At 37.8% G+C, this 21644-nt stretch overlaps 1 protein-coding gene across 5 annotated transcripts in view; it reads left to right on the forward strand.

Moving 5' to 3' along the window:
- CORIN (corin, serine peptidase) overlaps positions 1-21644 on the forward strand; it is a 266093-nt gene that overhangs the window by 156082 nt on the left and 88367 nt on the right. For all 5 annotated transcript variants that reach the window (XM_011927324.1, XM_011927327.1, XM_011927328.1 and 2 more), the window contains one exon: positions 20205-20318. In XM_011927324.1, the coding sequence (XP_011782714.1) occupies positions 20205-20318 (114 nt within the window). The remainder of the gene's footprint in view (positions 1-20204; positions 20319-21644) is intronic.

Genomic DNA, 21644 nt, shown 5'->3' on the forward strand with positions numbered 1-21644 from the left:
TCGTCAGTCTCTGTTCTGGATTAACTCTGAATTGGACATTAGGAAATCGTAGTTCCAGTTACCTCTAGTTTCTAATTAGCTTTATGACATGGGCCAAGCCATGTTTACTCTCCGGCATTGGTTTTCTTATTTCTGGGATTGGAAGCAGGACTGTATGATTGATTGCCAGTCTCTTCTAGCTATAAAATTCCTGAAATCTAATGAATCCTATTTTACGTAAAATCATTTAAAGTAGATTTTTTTCTTACAGATTAAATTTTGGGTTTGTGGTAATCACTTTTGAGTATATTAGACATACATACAAATATCCATACATATTCATAGATATAAAAACAATAGTAAAGTTTGTCTACATAAGCTCTGTATGTGCCAAGTATAAAGGCAGGCCCAATACCGTATTTCTTTTAATCTTTAAAATAACTCTGCATCATGGGTGTGTATGTTCACATTTTAAAGAGTAAGGTGTTGAGACTCAGAGACAGCTGGTAAGAGTCAGAGCTGGGGCTTGTACCCAGTGCCATTGATAAAACCCTGTGTCCTTTCCACTGTAGTAACTGTCTCCTTTCATGAGGTACCTCTATTTTAATTCAGTTGTTTGAATATATGGCCACATGTCACTTCTCCAGAGATTGCTACCCACATTACTCAGAATACAAGTAATTATTAAAAAGTTAAAAAAAAAAAGTGGTTATGATCTAAACAGATATTCATTTATGCCATTAAAAAAAAAAAAAGATTCCCTGAGGCCCTCTTTCATAGCTTGTTCACTTTTATTAAAAAAAAAAATTAAAAATTTGCTTTTTTGGGTTTCCTAGATCTTTGTAATTAATGGGAAATAGATGGAAATGTGGAGGGATAGTTACTGGTGCAGGGATATGGACACCAGTAGAGATCGAGACTGCTGTGATTATATCGCGGAGAAGAGCGACACACTCTAAATAGCAAGAAAGTCTTAGGCAGGTTAGCACAGGGACAAATTCACCCCAGGAGCCTCCACGCAGAGCCGAGAAGGTTTTGCTGTTCACCAAAAGTACCCTGGAGCATTAAGAAAGTGGTTACAATTAACACACTACATTTCAGAAAGTAGAAAACAGGTTTTCCCTTTAACAGAGTTTTAATAAAATCATGAAAGAATTTACAACTCTTAAGTAGATAAGCTTCAGTTATTCGAATGTTTCCCTGCATACGGAATATTTTCTTCCTCAAAAATGCTGAGTGGATGAAATACTGCCAAGTCTAGGTTATTTAAGAAATTGTTCCCTAGATGTTCAACTACTTCGTCTTACTTTTCTGTTATTTGTTATTGTCTTATTCATTATTCACGTGCTGATGACAGTGCTCTAGAGATAAATAAGCAATTAACAATCTGACTTCTTGGCTTCATCTCTTAGCAGATTTTTCTCCACACCTAATTAAGTCTTAAGATATTTCCATTATCTTTTTTTATTCCCTATAGCTTTGAAGAAAGTTTTATTGTTTTCTTTCTATTCTTCTAATTTTTTTCAGAGTAGAAGCCCATTTTTCCCCTCAGTTTTTAAAAACCACCTTACCCTAATCTGTGCGTATTATCTACTATAAAGTTAATCCTTATTTCTTATATTGTCTTTGGGGGAAACCTCACAGTGACCTCCAGAATGAATCATGCCCACTCTCTACTTTTGGCAGTCTTCCTTTTATGTTTCTCTCATGTACTGAATTCTTGGTTTCTTCTTTCTGATGCACAGGCATTTCTTTCCTTGGTGATTCCTTAACCCATTACTTCTAATTGACTAGTTTGAGTAATATTTTAACACCTCATGTATTTTTGAGGTAATATTTTATGCAGTTTGTTTTGAAAAGACTTGCTAAAACTTCTTGTGGAAACTAAGAGATTTGTAAACATTTAGGTAATTTATCTCTCATCCCTCTCTGTGTGGCAGTCAGGGGAGGAAGGATTGTTGCCCCAAGCCTGTTGCCATATGCTTCCTTAAAATAAATGATGTCAGCCGGGCACAGTGGCTCACACCTGAAATCACAGCACTTTGGGAGGCCAAGGCAGGTGAACTCTTTGAGCCCAGGAGTTCAAGACCAGCCTGGGCAACATGGGGAAACTCTGTCTCTACAAAAACACAAAAATTAACTAGGCATGGTGATGCACACCTGTAGTCCTAACTACTTGAGAAACTGAGGCAGGAGGATCACTTGAGCCTGGGAGGCAGAGTTTGCAATGAGCAGAGCGTGTCCCACTCAACTCCAGGCTGGACTACAGAGTGTGATCCTGTCTCAAAATAAAAATAAATAAATGATGTCATTATATATGACATCATATTATCATAATATCATGATAATATGATGTCACATTATGACTATATTATGTTAATTAGGACTATATTATGATGCCAATTTAATAATGTCCGTAATAATAAAAAGATCAAATTGAAAGCTCATTTGGTATCAGATGCTATGCTTAATTGTTCACATATGTTATCTCAATTAATCTTCACTACCGTTCTATGATGTAGGTACAGAATTCCAGGAATATTTCAGCTAATGAATTGGTTGCATTTCAAAGTTATATTTACAAATTGGTTATTTCAGATATGAAATCTGTTTTCTCATAGAAGCAATGTTGTAGGTGCAGCTCTAGGCTGGGCTGGATTGCCAAAATCTGTCACATTTATAGCTAACATGAGTAAATGAATGCCTTTGTGGGAAAGTGCTTTCAGAGTTCTCATTGTGATGTGAAGAACCCACCCACCTTCTTCCCAGGGACCTTACTCTGATACCAGGGACTTGACCTGATTTTCAGACCTGTTTAATGAATAGATCCACAATAGGAATGAACCCTCACCAGATTCAAATTATGCAAATACTAAGCTGCCATAACCATAGAGATCCCAAAATAGAGTGGCTTAAATAAAACTTTTTTTTTCTCTGTTAAGCATGAGATCCAAGGTGAGCTTATCAGTTTGCCAAGTCAGGCTTACCCCATGAAATTATCCAAAGACTTGGGCTCCATCTATTTCTTGTTTCACCAGTCCCTAGACTATGGTCTTCATCTGTGTGGTCGCAGCTGGCTGAGCCCTGTATCTGTGTTCTAGCTTGTGCAATGGTACAGAGAGGAAGTACATGGCAGCATGTCTCTTTGAAGGAGGTGAAGTGGAAGAATGACTTGCTCCCATTCTGTTGGAGAGACCTTAGTAACATGGCTGCACCTGTCTCAAAGGGGACTGGGAAATGTAGTCTTTGGCTGGGTACATGGATGCCTCTTAAACTCCATTACTGTGAAAAACGTGGGGAGTGCATTCTGATGACAACTGACAGTCCCTGCCACATTATAGTCATGGTTCCTTTGTCTACAGAGTGGCTTCTGCAGGGTGGACTTTGGTGGGTGTGACAGGAGAGATGTGGGTGGAACATGGGTACATACTTTTGCCACACCTAGTTAGAAACGGGACTGGGAAATGGAGTCTTCAGCTGGTAATCACAGGGCAACAAGGTGGCCGGGCCAGTGCCTGGGCACAGATTGGAAACAGCAGAAGCAGCAGGTGTGGTAGCAGCAGCCAAGGACAAGCAGGGAAGGAGGAACTCTATAGGAGGGCAGCACTGAGACCCCTATGAGGCCAGCCTGGCTCTTTGTCCCCAGAGTTCGTCTCTGTGGCATCTACGCAAATATTAACTCTTTAGCCTGAACCTTGGGACAGAAACTGCTTGGCAACATCAGGAAGTAGACATTACTAGTAAATTATTACAAAATAAAGTCATACACATGAACATTACAATAAAACATTTATCAAGGAATTATTAGAGCTCTTTAAAGATTTTGTAATCGTTGGATTTAAATGCTGAAACATTGCAAAATGAATATCCACAAGCTTAGAAACAGAAGTTACATTTTACATTCTCAGTGGAAAAGAACGTTGCATTCAAATGAACTTCAGATGGACCAATTATTAATGAGGAAGATAAAATAAAATGAAAATTTCCCTTGAAGTTGAAAATAGAGTTATAGAATATATAAACAGGCACTTAAAATTATATACAAATTGTGAGGCTACTTTCAATTTCTTGTACGATCTCTACAATTTTCAGGAAATGTCAGAAGAAACATCAAAATGTCATATAAATTTACACTTAGAATTCAGACTTACACAAAACTGACTCATATGAAGAGTTACGTCTTTGTATTAAAATTGTTCCATGAGACTGAACTCTAGACATACTAAAATTTGTATTTTGAAATAATTTATTAAAATTTATCCCAAATGTTGTCATAGCTTCTAAAATATTCTTAACAGCTCCAGTAACAGTTGCATAAGAAGAAATATCCTTGTCAAACTTAAAAGTTAACAAAAATTGCTTGCAACCTTGTATTTGTGTAGAGCTAGTAATGTCATTTACAGCTATTCAGAATGAAAATAATTTTGTTAACGTGCAATTTTGATGACTTAAAAAATAAATTTTCAAAACATTGAGTAAGAAAAAAACACAATCAATTGTGACGTCACATTAATAATGTATTGGTATTTATTCTATTTATTATTTTTAAAGGAAAAACATTTATATTTTAGTATCTTTAAAGCACTTCTGGCCGGGTTCAGTGGTTCATGCCTGTAATTCTAGTACTTTGAGAGGCTGAGATGGGTGGATCACTTGAGCTCAGGAGTTTGAGACTAGCCTGGGCAACATGGCAAAACTCGTTTTTACAAAAAATACAAAAATTAGCCATGTGTGGTGGTGGGTGTCTGTCATCCTAGCTACTTGGAGACTGAGGTAGGAAGATTTCTTGAGCCTGGGAGATTGAGGTTGCAGCGAGCCAAGATTGCACTACTGCACTCAAGCCTGGGCAACAGAGGGAGACCCTGTGTCTAAATAAATAAATAAATAAATAAATAAATAAATAAAGTACTGCAAATTATGTAGCCAGCCCTGGCTGAGGGATTTATCTATCTGCTCAGCTTTCTGCAACTGCCTCTTTGCTGTCTTTTCTATGGCTGCTGCAGAACAATATGACATCTCCTACCTTATTTTTTGTCCTGAAATATATTGCTCTTTTGAGGTTTTAAAGGGATTTGGGTTGTTAACAAAAAATGGAAAGGGAGGGAAGTCAAGGCTAAGCTCCTCCTCAGGCCATTGCCCTCTTCTGTTTCTTGCTCAGCTCTTGCTTTCTGGGAAAGTCACAAACACTTATAGCTGATAGCTACAGAAGCACAGGGAGCACTTGGTTGAACCAAGGCCTGATGTCAGATTTATTTACATTTTGGAGTATTGTTCCTCAGTCTTTTGAACATTCTCATTACAGGAGTAGGATCTAACAGCAGTTCTCCTCCCACTGATCTTTCATAGCCAAGATGCCTGCCACCCTGGCTCCTCACTGTAGGAGAAATGAGCGAAATAAGACCAGAGCCAAAGATTTCGACTAGAGAAAGATTCCAGGCTGCAGCATTTCTGACAAAGGCAATAGGAGGGAAGGAGAGGGTAGTCGGCAGGTGGGAGAGAAGGCCACACGTGCTTGAGTCAGCCACTTGCAGGTGGTTGTTGGTATGGAACACAGAGACACATAAAAAATGAATAAGATATTAAGACATCTGTGGTAGGGAGAATAATGGCCCCCAAAAGATGTCCATGTCCTAAATCCTGGGATCTGTAATTAGGTTATGTGGCAATGGAAATTAAAGTTGAAGATGGAAATAAGGGTGCTCCTCATCTGACCTCCAAACAGGGGAATTCTGGGTTGTCTCATTAGGCTCAGTGCAGTCAGAAGCATCTTTAAAAAAGGCAGGCAGAAGAGGAGAGTCAGAGAATGATTTGTGATGACAGCCCTTAGATCAAACAGCTGCCATGTTACTGGCTTTCAAGACAAAGGGGGTCCATGAGCCAAGAAACGAGGGACGCCTCTAGAAGACAGCCTTGCCAACACCTTGATTTTATCCCAGTGAGACCCCTGTTGGACTTTTGACTTCCAGGATTGTGAGAGAATAAATTTCTGTTGTTTTCAGCCACCCAATTTGTGGCAAATTTTTATGGCAGCAATAGGAAACTAATATGGCCCTCTTGAGCATTGATATTAACAGCATGAGCTCTGGAGTCAAACTGCTTAGATTCTGATAGGTAGCTCCACCACCTATTAGCTATTTCATAGGGAAAGTAACTGGAGCCTTAGTTTCATCCTCTGATCAATGAGGTTATCACCTCTTGAATGCGTTCTAAGGAAAAAGGAAGGTAAAGTCTTTAAGCCATATACTGTGAAGAGAAAGCACCAGACAAGTATTAGCTTTGAAAGAATCATGGATGCCTGGTTCTTAGCATGGCAAAGGACTTCCCTCCACTCTTACTCCCTTGTAATTTACTGCTCCCCTCTTCTTTAGCCCCTGCTAACCCCACACTGACTTCTGGTCCTGTAGGGTCAGTATATACCCAGGTCCATTCTCACCAGGGCCCCATTCTTTAGATGCCACCCTTTACTATTTTCTCATCTAAATTCTCTAATGTCTTTTAAAAAGTAGAAATAAGAAGATGAATATATTAAGTGCTATCTGCTGAGGTGTTAATCACTGATAATGGCTTCGTCTCTTAAGGTCTTGTAGTTTTGCCATGTCCAGGACTGTGCCTTTTGCAGAGAACCTCTGGAAATCTTGGTTAGTTGCAAGATAGAGGAGTCCTTAGGAATTGGCTTTTAATTGAGGACTTTTGGCTTAAGTTAAACGGGTAGGATTCACAGTGAGGAATTTCAACTGGGAAATATTTTAAGCAGTGAGACCTCCCAGGATTTCTTCAAATTATACCACATTTTATGAAGCGTTTGGCCTCCTCTTCCGTCTACTTTTAAGCAGCCTTGAAATGACTGTCACAAAATTTTCATAGGATAATTGCTGAGAAAAGTTGGTAGTTTTCTTGAAAGTCCATAGAGTAGAGCAGTTTAGAGCTTATAATACCAACAATTTCAGAAGAACTTTTCTACAGCTGTGAAGAATTTCATTTCAACCTGGATTCCATGGTGAGAAATTCTAACAGGGATTTGTAATGAGATTATCTTGTAATGAGATCACCTGCTGAAAAATCCATTCAGCATCCACAGAAATCACATTATGTACAAATTACAGTTGTAAAAATATATAAAAAGCCATTTGAAACAAAACTGATTGAGTAAAAACTGAATTTCTGAAGTTATTGCTTATTATGAGAATGTAAAAAGTAAATTCTAAAACAAATGCACAAAGAACATGTTAGTGTTCCATAGTCATTGGCTGATGAGGATTCACATTTTTGTGTTGGTATGTAAAATGCAAAATGATTTTTAAAAGAAATATGATTTTATTTTAAAATAAACACTGAAAACACATGAAATAGGATGGTTTTCAAATACTGTTACACATGGGGACACTTTTCACAAGTACTTTACGGGCTGTGTGCTTGAGTTTATGATGTGGTCTCCCTCTTGTGGTCTGTGTTAAGAAAGGTACTGGCTTCAAAGCAGTTACTAAATTTCTTTCCCTTTTGCTGAAATTTGAATCTGGAAAGCATTTTGAAAGGTCAGGCTATGTATTTTACATTTTGATCATGGTTTGGGAAGCTTGATTATTTTAACAAAAATCAACCGATCGATCAATCTGTCTCCTCCCCCTATGGCCATGTCAAAATCAGTTTTGACTATTAGGAAATCTGACCTAGTTTCTCTGTCTTATGGCCTGTTTTTGGTGTATTATGGCCAGAATGTACCTCTTAATTTTGGCATTAGTATTTTCCATCTACTTTAGAAAGGCTATAGGTGAATGTGAAGTTTATTTAGTTCACGCTGTATACCTGTCACTCTTCTGGGTCCTTCAGCCACAGCAAGAAACCAAACAGATAAAAATCACTGCCTTCATAGAGTTTTTGTTCTATCACAAATATAGGCATGGTTTATGAAGACATAAACCATAAAGACTGACATGTTAGACTTCACATGTTTGCAAAACTTTCATATAGCCAAAGAAGCTATAGATTTAAAAGACAAATACATGAAACACTGGGAGAAAATAATTGCAACAAAAGGAACTCTGATAAACCAGTCAGGGGGAAAAAAAAAAACAATAGACATGTGTGCAAACAGTAGGAGTAGACATCAACTGTGAAGGGCTTTCACTTACCTTACATAATCATTGGTAGAAGTGGGATATTTCAGATTTACTCAGTTGCAGACACAAGCCAAGTATGCCCTTCAGAAAAGATATCTCTTAGCTGAAATCCACTGGGTTTCCACACCTCTGACCTGGTGAGGGTATCAGGCTGAATTCTTCCCTGTATGTGCCTCACAGCGACTACGTGCTGAGTATGGCTGCCATCGTGTGATATGGCTTCGAAACTGCATGTGTCCTATCCTTCTGTCAAGTGGAAAAAAAATGAACCTTTTCTCAGAAGCATCACTTCTATTCTGAGTTCAGTCTCTCCTCCCAAACCCTCCACCATTGACAGATCTTCATGTTATGAAACCTCTCGGGGTTAAGCACATTCAGTTGATAAATAGAGTGTTTTTAGAGGAGACTCCATATCTGCTCAAATTGCAGCAATGAGAGTTCATAGGAATAGGAGCACAGTTTTTGACTTCCCATTATCTGCTCAGTGCATTCCCTCTTTTCAGGGATAAAATAGACTATTCTCCGCTTGACTCAGGGCTAATCTTAAGGCCAGATATTTTCTGTACATTTCTAGTCCCTCTAGTCTCTCCTGAAACTTCAACCTCTTTTAACTTCTTACCCCTTATTGCCCTGGCTCATTCTGTCCCCTTGATTGAATGGCTATAGATTGTTCACAGGGGCCATTCCTGTTTACCAGTATAAAAGAACATGTTAGTCCTGTGAAGATTCTGGAAACATTTTAGCAGTTTTTCTCTCCTCCCCGCTGAGCGCTTGGTTGTTGTGTAACCAATCCTCTAGACTTAGCAAATTGGCAGCTATGACTCTGGAATGCAAGTTAATTAAATTGTGCTTGTATTTAGTTTTACGCAAGGTTGTTCCCCCTCGCCCCACCCCGTGGTTAGGTTTAGTCTATGTGGCTTTGTTATATGCAATCTTGGTAACTAGGGTTACTGAGAGAGATTTTATGTAGTAGTGCTGTGAAGGGCAAGCGGTAGTAGAAGAATGGAGGAGCCTGGGAGAAAGAATCCAGAGACCTCTGTGTTCCACCAGCGTGTAAATCATTTAATAGGACACAAACAATTAAACAGTGAAAATCAACTTTCCTGAAGCAATTGACTTCCTTTTCTATTTATGAGCCAAAGAGAAGTTAGTATTAAATAATTCTGTCCCTAAATGTTGTATTAATGCCTGTGTGTGTTGATCACTTGAGACCACTTTCTCCTCCAGTTATCCGGGTCGTTTCGAAGAACCCAGGTGCCCCTACCTTCCAAGTCTAAGTAGGTATGCTGTATCTGTAAGGTTGGGGGTTAGGACCTTGGCTTAATTGCAGGTTAACCCTGTAAGCAAAAGGCGTTTTTCAGTAGTTTGAGATGGCCGTCTTTCAGAGGTGAGTTGTACACTTCCCAGCCTTAGTAAACAGGACATACTGGGCCTTACTTGATTTGGTGCTCGGCACTTTATGTCCATTACTGATTAGTATACTCAGAGACAATCCCAAAGTAGGTGGGATTCAGATAAGGAAACTGAAGCTCAGAAAAGTTAAGTAATTTGCCAAAGCAGCACAGATAGTGTAAATTTAAATACAAATCTCTGCTTTTCTACAAGGTTACCTTTATTTTGTTTTCTCAGGTCATGATTGTGAAGAGTTTCTTTTCTGGTCTGTAGATTCAGTATTAGAGTGGACATTAGGGTGTTTATGAACTCATTTCCTCACCATTAACTTTTTTCTCTTAATTATGGTAGTGTTCAGAATGGAAGTTATCTGGTTATTCTGGGGCAGTTTAAGCACGAAGGGTCAGATGTTCGGAAGTAGCTCGGTTTTCCCAATTCTACCTTGACTGGATGAACATGTGTTGTCACTACCAGCTGCTTCATGGGAGCTGGTGGGTGGGGTTTGTGTGGTCATGAAGGGAATGGAGAGTATAGGAGAGGCTCCAGCAGAGTGCTGACGTAGGGCTTCAGAATCTTGGCATCCAACCGGAAGATAGTTGAGGTCCTATAGTACCAATATCCTGAAGATCAGTGGATTTCTAAAAGTGCTAACGCTGAGAAATACCTAATGTAGATGACAGGTTGATGGGTGCAGCACACCACCATGGCATGTTTGTACCTATGTAACAAACCTGCACGTTCTGCACATGTATCCCAGAACTTAAAGTATAATAATAATAAATAAAAGAGTGCTAATGCTTTGAAATAGTCAAGTTATAGTAATCAACAATAGAGAGTAGGCAGGAAAGTGATGCAATACATTCTTCATGGGATTGGAAGTGAATTTTTAGACATTAGGATAGAACTGTAATCTGTTTTTGAAAGATATTTTTCAAAGTTCTTTTCACTGTAAATTTGAAACGAGTATTTTTTTTCTATTTCTGGTTATCAGGATACATAATATTGTAAAGTCATAGGCAATTTATTTTAGCTTTTAAATAGCCAATACATAAAATAGACTAAAAGAAACTGTGATTAAAAATAAATTTGGTTAGAGTTGAAATGAAGTCCACAAATTGTTAACTTGTAAAATGAAATTCGTTCAATTTGTACAGTATAGCCCAACAAATAAGAAAAATACCATGGGATGGCTCTTCAAACTGATTATTTTTCTTTGTTTATGTTTGTCCTAAGTCTTTCCATAAACGTTGTGACTGAGTTATGCATTTAAAAAAGGTCTAGAAAAAAAGTTAATATATATAGCTTTTCAGATACTACCATATGAATGCAAGAGATTATTTTCTTTCCAAATAAAATATATCTCCTTTATTTATCTTAGATTTATATGCAATTATTTAACTCTTTTATAGAAACCATCCTGTATTTGTTTAAAATTTGTCAAAGGTAGTTTATATGTTGTTCCATTGTCATCACTTTATGATTCATAGTGACTAAATGCAAAATGTCACTTCGGACAGCCTTATAATTGGGGAAAAATCTCAAAAATAAAGTATTATTAAACACAATTTTTTTTTTTTAGAAACTAAGTGTTTATTTCCTAAAGCAAATTCAGAAGGTAGCACCTTCCAAGAAACCTAAATGAGAAATTATCTTTGAATTTAGAAACATCTGTCTGACTCATCGAGAGGCAGGTAATAAGCACAAAGTTTAAAAATTGTCCATGTACTTTAGAAATTTGAAGTTATGTTACTGCACTTCTGTTCAGGAAATGATAAATAACACAATCATGAGGTACATCTTATTTTCCAACGATTTAAAAAAAATGCTTCCGGGTCATATTTAGGACTTTTCCCTTCCTTCCTTCCTTCCTTCCTTCCTTCCTTCCTTCCTTCCTTCCTTCCTTCCTTCCTTCCTTCCTTCCTTCCTTCCTTCTATCCTTTCTTCCTTCCTTCCTTTCTTTCTTCCTTCCTTCCAACATTGAAATGTAATTAAGATTCTTTGGATTTCTGCTTGGCAGTCTGTTTCTAGCAGTCTCTGATCATAAAGCTTGGCTTCCTGCTTTTTACTCTGCCTTTAAAAAAAACTTTCTACTTTGTTTAATTAGATTTAAAATCTACTGGGTAGGATTTTTTACTGTGATTGTACTTGAAATGTTGAATGATGACATTGGAATGTCTTCTAAACTCTATTTACATTCTCTCTCCTATCAGAGTGCCACCAGTTACAGATCTATTCTGTTGTTTCTTGACAATGTTTTAGAAGATATTATAACGACTAATTTTTTTTTAATAGAGTAATAGCTCTTCCATCATCATGCTATTAGGCAGGCAATAAGTATACTTAGCTCTTAGTTTTAGGAATTTAAGCTGAAGGCCAGATGGCAAAGTTTTCATTGAATCAAAGCATAGCTTTATTTCAAAAGAAAAACATGAACCAATGAGTTGACTTAAGTTCAGGAGTTGTTTGGGATTTTTTCTGAACATTTGTTTGACAGAGACAGTTTCTCACTAATTAAAAGATAAATAAAAGACATCAAGGAATGTTGAATGAAAGAGTTGTATTGTTGTGAAGGGACTGATTTTGCCTTGTCTTTGAAGCAAGGTGAAACCTGCAGCCCATAAAAGAAGATGTCATCATGACATTGCCTTTTTAGAATATTGACATTAAGAGCTCCTTAAGGGCACTTATTCAGCAGGCATTTACCAACCACCTGTCATATGCTACTTTTCAACAAAAATGTGTAAGGTAAAAGGTACTAATGGAGACCTTTGCATTCTTTGTAATGAAGGAAACATCAGTATAATAGCACAATCTACTAAGAAAACAACAACAAAAAGTGTGTTTTCATCTCTACAGACTCTGGAAAGGGAAAGGAACATTGAGGAGGGAAGGATTGAGAAGAGATTGTGTCAGGTCACTCTGGTTGGGTGGCATAGAGAGAAATGTCTGGAGGGTGGAGGAGGAAGCAGGGAGATGTAGGAGACATACCCTAAGGCTTTGGCATTCCCATTATATAGCAGAGACCAGTGCTCACATGCTTGTAGAAGAGGCTGGACCTCCAAAAGGAATGGCTGTATGGGGCATCCAGGAAAGCTGGACCCTAGGGACCATGGCCCTGTACCCTGGCTTGGCACAGACACAATGACACGTTCTGTCTAGCAGTCACTTAAGGACTTAGGGGCCATGAGCCTCTGGCAGTTCTCTGAGGAATGAAAGCTAGAGGTCCTTCCTTTGTTCTTCCAGGTTCCATGTAAGCCCCTTGGATCCTTGTACCATCCTAAGGAGGGAGAGACTCCTGCAAAATGTGCCTGAGAGATCTTTCTCATCAGCTTTTTGAGTGGGGAAGTATGAATTTATTTTATTTAAGAAAATAATGTGGCTTTTCTTGTACCCTGGTGTAACAGCATTGAATCCACACACTGTACACCTTCAAGCAGGGCTATTCTGAGCTCAATTTGAGGGTCTAGGTATCACGTTTTACTCTGAGTCTTCATGTTCTATACCTTTCCTGAGTCCCCCTCTTCCCCTAAAAGTCACTCATTCTATGTTTCATTTCTCAAGTCTAAGTATAATAAAAGCTAATGATAACATAAAGCTAAACCGTCTGTAATTACATTAGGAACTAAGTATTCAACTGAACACAAAATCTTAAGGGTGAATGAGTTTTTAAACTTGTTTTTGACTACAAAAGCCCATTTTTAAAGAAAATTTTCCATGGACTTAAATGTGTAAAGCAGCCAACAGTAGAGCTCTTTGGTTGAAATGGAGTAGGAAACTGAATATACCCCTTTAATCCATGATGTGGCCCCAAAGCCCCTTTCCTTGCTAACCTTGAGTTCTTCTAAAACCTACCATTTTAACCCAAAGTATGAGTAGTGTGGGTGTCAGGGGTGGAATATTAGACACATCATCGCAGGCCAGTGGGGAAGATTATTTTCCGTAGGAGGGCCATTTGTTGTCCTACTAAGAGCAGATGCCACTCATAAGCCAGATGTGTCTGCAGGCTTGAATGAGCATCCCACTATAACACAGAGGGATTTTTATCCTGCATCAGTAGTTTATTCTCCCAGCAATGAAAATAATAAGGTTGTAAATATTCATTGCCATTGAGAACCAAGAAATAGGAGCAATCATTTAGTCATGCTCCATAGACAACTCCTATTTTCAGTCTTCATTTATTTATCCAACAGATATCTAACTTGCACCTATAATGTGTCAGTTCTATTCTAGACTCAGGGTACAGCAGTAAGGAAACCTGATAAAATGCCTTTCTTCGAGGAAATTATATTCTAGAAGGGAAAGGGAGACAATCAGCAAACATAAATCTTCTGTGAATATAAATTATGTGAGCTATAATAAAACAGTTTTTTGTTTTTTAAAGAAGACTGCAATTCTGATGGTCTTGGGCATTGGCACTATTAGAAGTGGTTAGTATAGTGCCTGCCCTACATTTAATAGATGTCTAAGAAAAGAGTGAGAAGGATTGCTTAGCTTGGAAAACAGATACTTCTTCTGAGGAAGCCACATTTAATGATGGGATTAGAGGGACAGAGAGACATAGATTGAGTTAATTTTTAGATTGTAAGTATATTCTTGATGTGGATGATACTCTGTTTTCAAAAGAAAGTTTGAAATTTCCCAAGCTCCTAGGTATTCAAGGATGGTCATTGTTGATTTGACCTGAGCCAACCTATAGTCAGAAGTTAGTACGGTCAGTCATATATTGCCTAACGATGGGTATACATTCTAAGAAGTGTGTTGGTAGGTGATTTCGTCATATGCGAACATCAGAGTGTACTTACACAAACCTAGATTTAGAACATACTACACGTCCAGGCTGTGCAGTCTAGCCTATGGCTCTTAGGCTGCAAACCTGTACAGTATGTTACTGTACTGAATACTCTAGGCAGTTGTAACACAATAAGCATTTGTGTATCTAAACATATCTGCACATAGAAAAGGTACAGTAAAAATTTGGTACCGTAATCCTATGGGGCCACTGTTGTATATGTAGTCCATTGTTAAGAAAAATGTTGTTAGATGGTACATGACTTGTACATCCAGCATCCACTCATGTCGCAGTACCTCCACAGCTACTTGATAAATAGACTCCCATCTGCTATCCCTACTTCTTCCCTTGTACCCCTAGAGTCTATTTCTAACACAATAGGCAGAGCAATCCTTTAAGAATTTCAGTCAGATTATGCCACTCTTTACCGAAAACCACGTAATGACTCTTGTGTTAAAGTTACAAAGTCCTTACAAAGGCCTGCAGAGCCCTGTGTGTTTGGACCCTCCCTCCTGCTCGGCCTCATTCTTGTGCTTGGTCCCTGCTCATGCTGCTGTAGCCACACAGGTCTTTTTGCTGATCCTGACACCTGCTGGGCAGACTCTTGCCCAAGGAACTTTGCACTAGCTCTTCCTTGAATCTTCCTGAGACTCCCTTGCCTCTTTCAAGTTGTTGCTCACATGTCAGCTTGGAGTGAGGCCTGCCCTGGTACCCTAATTGATATTGGGTGCCAACATTAATAATATTATTACCCCACTCCTATACCCTATATCTGCCTTACCCTGCAGTACTCTCTTCTTCATAGCACTTATTAACATCTTGTGTGATATACAAGAATTTTAAAATTATGTTTATTGATATAGCTTATCATTCTAGAGTATAAGCTTCCCAAGGCAAGGGAGCTATTCTATATTCAATAATACATAATACAGAATAGTATTAATTGTTCTATAATAATTAATTATTATAGAATATACAGAATAACAGTTATTCTGTAATAATACAGAATGCTAAAGAAATGAGTGCATAAATCAGAGGGCAACACAAGCCTTGAAGAGGGAGGAAGGCGTGTGTTATAACTCCAGTTCCTCAGGAAATAACTTAAAATATGTCATTAGATATTTCTGTTTTCCAAAGGGTCTTCTCTATACCGTGCTTCTAATGGATACTCAGCCACCTTTTCAAATTTATCTCTCCCTCAGCACAGTGCCAGTGGCACCAGCTCCTCTTTCTCCTTGTGGGAATTCTCACTCTTCTTATTTTTTATTTTTATTTATTTATTTATTTATTTATTTATTTATTTATTTATTTATTTATTTATTTATTTTGAGACAGAGTCTCCCTCTGTCATCTGGGCTGGAGCGCAGTGGCATGATCTTGGCTCACTGCAACCTCCGCCTCCGAAGTTCAAGTGATTGATTCTCCTGCCTCGCCACCTGAGTAGCTGAGATAACAGGTACATGTCTCCATGCCCAGCTAATTTTTGTATTTTTATTAGAGATAGGGTTTCACCATATTGGCCAGGCTGGTCTTGAACCCCTGACCTCAAGCAATCTGCCCACCTCAGCCTCCCAAAGTGCTGGGATTACAGATATGTGGCACTGCACCCGGCCCTTCACTCCTTTTGTACTCAGAGCTTCCAGACCCTCATCCATACCTACCGAAATATCTTAATTTCAGCCAAATGAAGGGCCTTCCACCTAATACGACTCACCTCCTCAGAAGGCAGGGTAAAATCCATGTTGGGTTGGTTGAACACACTCTTAGATTTTCTCTCTCCTCTCTCACCTCTTGTCTTTTACCCCAATCGTTTTACCAATCTGTTGTGCCCAAAGATACAGTGCTCTCCCCAAGAAGTATTCTTGTATCAGCAGCTGAAATATTACACTCAGTCTTTTTCATCGAATGACATAACCTTATAAAAGGTAAGGGCAATAGTGGTTTATAGTACTTGATTTCGAGCAGCATGGAGAACGCAGTGCTGACAGGCTCTCAGCACAGGCCCACGTGATGTGCAGAGCTGGGTCAGCTTTCTCCTCCGAGGGGGAGTTGAAGCTGAGCTTTTGACTTTCAGCAAGGGCTCAAAGACAGGGCAAGTAAGAGCAACATACAGTCAGTGGCAGGCTGGTGGGTAACTTTTGAAAAGGACTCTAAAAGTTAACAACCAGAATAATGACAGCATTTGCCAATAATATTGATACACAGACAGAGAGAGCCTAGGAAGCTGGAAGCAGTTGCAGAAAATCTCAGGGTGATTTCAGGCTAGGGATTATTATTTTAGCAGTCCATTGTCAGAGACAAGAATACTGAAAAGAGCTGATCATCCTTTGGGTATGTATTCTTGAAGATCCGTGTCATTCTGAAGTCCAGGGGATCCATAATTGTCCCTATCATCTGGACATGTAAACTAGCTTTTTAGGCCATATAACTTTATGTACTGCTATTTTTGCAGCAGTATTAATTAACTATCACATGTGTAGTAGAAGTCAGCTTTGGCAGTGAAGTATCTTTACTTGGTAAAATTATCTTCATCAGATGATGATCAGTAGAATATATACTCTATTTGGAGATTTTGTTTGTTTGTTTTCTTCACTGCTATATTACCAGAGGCTAGAATAGTACTTTGCACATAGTAGACACTCAGTAAATATATATTCAATCAATGAATGAATGTTCCAGTTATTAATCTGCCATTGATTTAAATTCCAACATACACCTCTTAGAATTATAGATGGTGTTAGTGGAAATAGTTTCAAGATCGTATAGCATGACTTCTCAGAAAACTCAAAAGCCTGTTGGAAAATGATTGTTATAAGACAGTGATATTTATGGTAGAAAAATCTCTATAGAAACCTGATAAAAGCTCTCTCAGGGTGTTCAAAAAAAGTAGAACTGACTTGGAATGTCATCTCATCTGGATCCAATTCACTGCAAGACAGACATTTGTCTTTTGTTTAGAGAGAAAAATAAAGACAATGTTGAAGTTTTACTCAAATCTAGTGCCCTTAAACTGGCCGAGTATCAACCAACTACACTATTGCACAAGCACCAGGAACAAGGAAGTGGATGTGGCATGGAGGATTGGGCCTGGATCCTAGCTTGGGATTTGGGGTGTTTTTAATCTTCCCCTAATTATATGGCTTTGGTCCATTTCAATGTCGACCTCATGACACTTCATTTCCTTCATTTGTAAACTACCAAACAAAATATGTTTGTAGTAGTTTATTAATTGAACATTTTATACAAGTGGAAATTCTGAATACAGGTTAAGAAGAAATGAAACAGAAAGATTATACAAAAATTATTCTAGTTTTATAAAAGTAATATTAACTACTAAAACTGTGAACTTTCAAAGAAAGAACAAGAATAAAGTAACAATTTATGATACCCTAAAACCAAAGACAGCCACACTTCCAGATAAGGAACCACACAAAAGAAGTCAGTTTCTGCGGAATCAGGCAAGACAGGGGATATCAATAATCAAAACAGTGCAAGCTGTGCTGGATTTTAAATTTGATCCAGATTTGAGATGACCTTATGCAAGAAATGGCTTTACTGGGGTCAAATATGTAGGGCCTTAAAGATAAAATCTAGAGGTTAGGAGCTATTGAATGTTGAGCTTTCAGCTCCATTTCCTGAGGAATCATCGGAGCCATAAGTGGGGAATGCAATAATTCTTGTGAGGCATTGCAGCTGCTAAAATGCAGACATATGGAATTTTTGCGCTCTCTAGTATGATACAGAAACAATCTCACAATAGGATAAACACTCCTTTCAAACTTTCTCTTAACCCTAGAGAGAGGATATTGTACAGACTGGATGGGTAAAATCTTAGTATTTTGGTTTTTCATTTTAGGTCTGGTTTTCTACGAATCGTTTAGGAGTCTGTATTTGTAGCTATAGGAGTGCACTCCTGTGCAGACATCATACTAAACATGTTAGATATTTTGGCAGTTGAAATCCATAGATGTAATTTGTATTGATACTGAAATTATGGACTATAATGGAAAATTGGGCTTTTGCTGTTGATATTGTGAAAATGTTACATGAAGTAGCATCATAAGAAACTTACCAGATCAACTAATGCATAATGTTCAATGAGTTGAAATGCTGATTTCCTTGATAGTATTGGGAAATAATTCATTAATTTTGTTTTTTTATGCTTTATGGCAATATATTCTTCTATTAGGGATTTAGGTAACTTTTTCCATTGAATCAAGAACCTCCTGAGTGCCAGCCACTGGCTGGGTCCCAGGAACATGGGTTGGAAATATATTAATCGAGAACCTCCTGAGTGCCAACCATTCCACTGGGTCCTAGGAACATGATGGGAACTATAACAGACATGGGCTTCACTGACTGGAACTTTCAGCCTGTACTTTTCTCTGTTTCTATTGCTGAGTTAAAGTGTTCCATATTCCTGGATTTCCTGTAACTAGTCAACAAGGTTCATCTTATCAAGGAATACATACTGCAGGGAATGATGGCAGTGACCAGGCAACTCACCACACAGCCGACACACACACATACACACGCACACACACGCACAAAAGCTTTGGTGGAAGGTGAGAGAGAGACAGAAGGAGATTTTTGAAGGTTCTACTTAACTTTTCTTATCTGAAACTGGAGCTCATAAAAAAGTTACTTTTTTCTCAGATAAAAAGATAAAACATCATCATTGTAAGAACATTTGTAAAATACTGAATGCAATACAGTAAAAAGTAAAGTTACTTTAATCCTAATACCAAAGATAATATACCTCTCCCCATGCCAAACTGTATTTTGTTTTCTAGGACCAGTTGGTGTTTTCTCATCTCAAGTAGCTTGAACTTTGTCCTAGGACATTAAGTATTTTCTAAAATATACTTTTCAGTGGCTGTAATAGTATTCCTCATTACCGTGGTGTCAAAATTTATTTAACTAGCCCCTTAATATTGCATAGTGGTTATTTCATAGTTTCCTCATTTTAAACAATGATGGTTTGAATATCATTAAACATAAAACACATATTCATAATGATTTCCTTTTTATGAAGTCTGAGAAATAAGATGATTGCTGAGTTAAAGATTATGCACACTTAAAAGGCATTTGGTGCACGTTATCAAATATTTTTTATCTTAACATCCACTTGATTGAGCTGATTTATCCTTTTATTAATGGTCTTCCTGAAAAATTTTCTATCTTTTTGTCTTAAATTTATTGTCTACTATAATTTTGAAGCAGTGGAGTATTTATTGCATTTTGAAAAGAAAAAGAGCACCAAAATATTAAAAGCACAAATATAAAAATGTAACTGTGTTAAGGAAAAGGAAATGAAAATATTATTAGCGAATGCCATTTCCTATCCCTTATGCCAAAATAGAAGCTGACATTTTAACTGGCATTTTCATTAAGGTAAGTAAATACGTTTCAAATACAGGGCACCAGGTCTCTATGCTATGTTCAAACACACATCCATTTACTGACTCTGTTTTTACTGGAACTCTCTCTGTGACACATAGAGTAGCTTTTAAGAGAGGTAGAGTTTTTAAATGTTGGTTCAATTAGTAGCACTTTACTTTGACATAATTTTCAATTATTTAGAAAAATACACCCATTGGGTATTCTCCCCACATAAATTGTGCAATTGATGAAGCTACCCTCTTCCTCTCTGAACATGGATGCCTCACTCTGCAAGCCCACCAGTGAACTATCTCCTGCTTTTCTCATACAAGCAAGCACTCTTTGTAGGATTTCCAGGTAATTTTCCAGTTAATGTGCTAGGATGCCAAAGAAAAATTGGTGACAATAAAACTGAAGGAATTTGGAAACAAATCTGTTGAACAGCAAAAGAAGATTAAGAAGATTTTCTACGTATTTATCTTTTGTAATCTTAAAATTAAAAAAAAAATCTTATTCTGACATTATTTCCTGCCCTTTTTTTTTAGTGCTCTGTGGAGGGGGTGAGAGCTTTCTGTGTGCCAGTGGAATCTGCATCCCCAGGAAACTGCAATGTAATGGCTACAACGACTGTGACGACTGGAGTGACGAGGCTCATTGCAGTATGTGACAAGCTGTTTGGGGTTTGTCTGAGTGGACAGGGATTCTCAAATCCTGACAACCATCGGCATTTGCGTAGACTGCTTTTGGTTTGCCTTTCTAAAGTGAGCAAACATGTTTATCTTCCCCCAGAATGACAGCAGCATGTTTGCACACCTTTCAAAGGCATGGTTTATTAGGAACTCACCAGGTAGACACTGCACTGGAACAGATGAGGGATTGCATCATTTTTGCACAAAGTGGTTTAAATTGGGAGAAGGCTTTGGTTTATTTTGTTTGGGTGAGAATTTTCATTTTTGTTTATGAGTATGAAGGTCAATTTTTTTAAAAAAAGGATATTTTTATAGCAATGTTTTCACACTAATGATTCTTAACTTTCATGACACAGTAAATACAAAGTCTCTTGTTTTTTTTTTTTGTTTGTTTGTTTTTTTTTTATGCTTCTTCCAAACCTGGAGATAGTCAATGGCACTAACTGTTTAAAATCCACTAATCAGTAGATTCCGCCTTATGTGTCCTCAATTTATTCCCCATGGATTGGTCATTTTGACTTAATTGGCCAGCAGTTTGTCCAATATAGATTCAGATTTCAAGTTGTTTTGCACTTACAAACTGGAAAGAAGGGGAAAACCATCCTGAAGAAGTACATTGTAGTAAACAAAGCTGGTGTCCTATTTGTTCACCCCTAGTATGTTAAAAAAAGAAAACAATTACACTGTGTAATCAGCATTCAAAACAGAACTATATGCAATTAGAACACTATATGCAAGTGTTCTAATTGTTCTTTAAGGGTTATATAAACAGCCACAGTTAGTATGGCAAGAGCTGTGTTTCACTCCTCATGGGAATTGCCAAGGTGTTGTAAGTGCTTGAGAATACTGATCTTAATTGAAAAATTCTTTTGGTCTGTTTGCCAAATGGACCAACTCATCTTTCCTCTGATGGGCTAGGATGGATGCTCCTTTGTCCTGCTGAATGGCAGAACTACTGAATGGCAGTTTATCATAGTAACATTTCAGGTCAGTGTTTCCCAAACTGATGTTCCATATAGGATCTGAGTCTGGAATAATGCTTGAAAAAAAAAATAACTTTGGGAAATACTCTCTATCAGATCTACTTCTTAGAGGGTTAGAATACACATTTGTATAGTAGAGGTTCTGAGAAATCCTGCAGTTTAAAAAAAAGATGTTTGCCTAACTTTGTATTTCATCAGAATTATTCTCTCATGTGAATCCTCACCTTTATTTGTTCATTTATTCATGCATTTTTTATTCTGCCTAATATCTAGTATCCCGTGGAACTTTAGTTATGCCACATATATTTCAGGA

The sequence above is a fragment of the Colobus angolensis genome, unplaced genomic scaffold, assembly GCF_000951035.1.
Source record: "Colobus angolensis palliatus isolate OR3802 unplaced genomic scaffold, Cang.pa_1.0 Scaffold71, whole genome shotgun sequence".
Taxonomy (NCBI): domain Eukaryota; kingdom Metazoa; phylum Chordata; class Mammalia; order Primates; family Cercopithecidae; genus Colobus; species Colobus angolensis.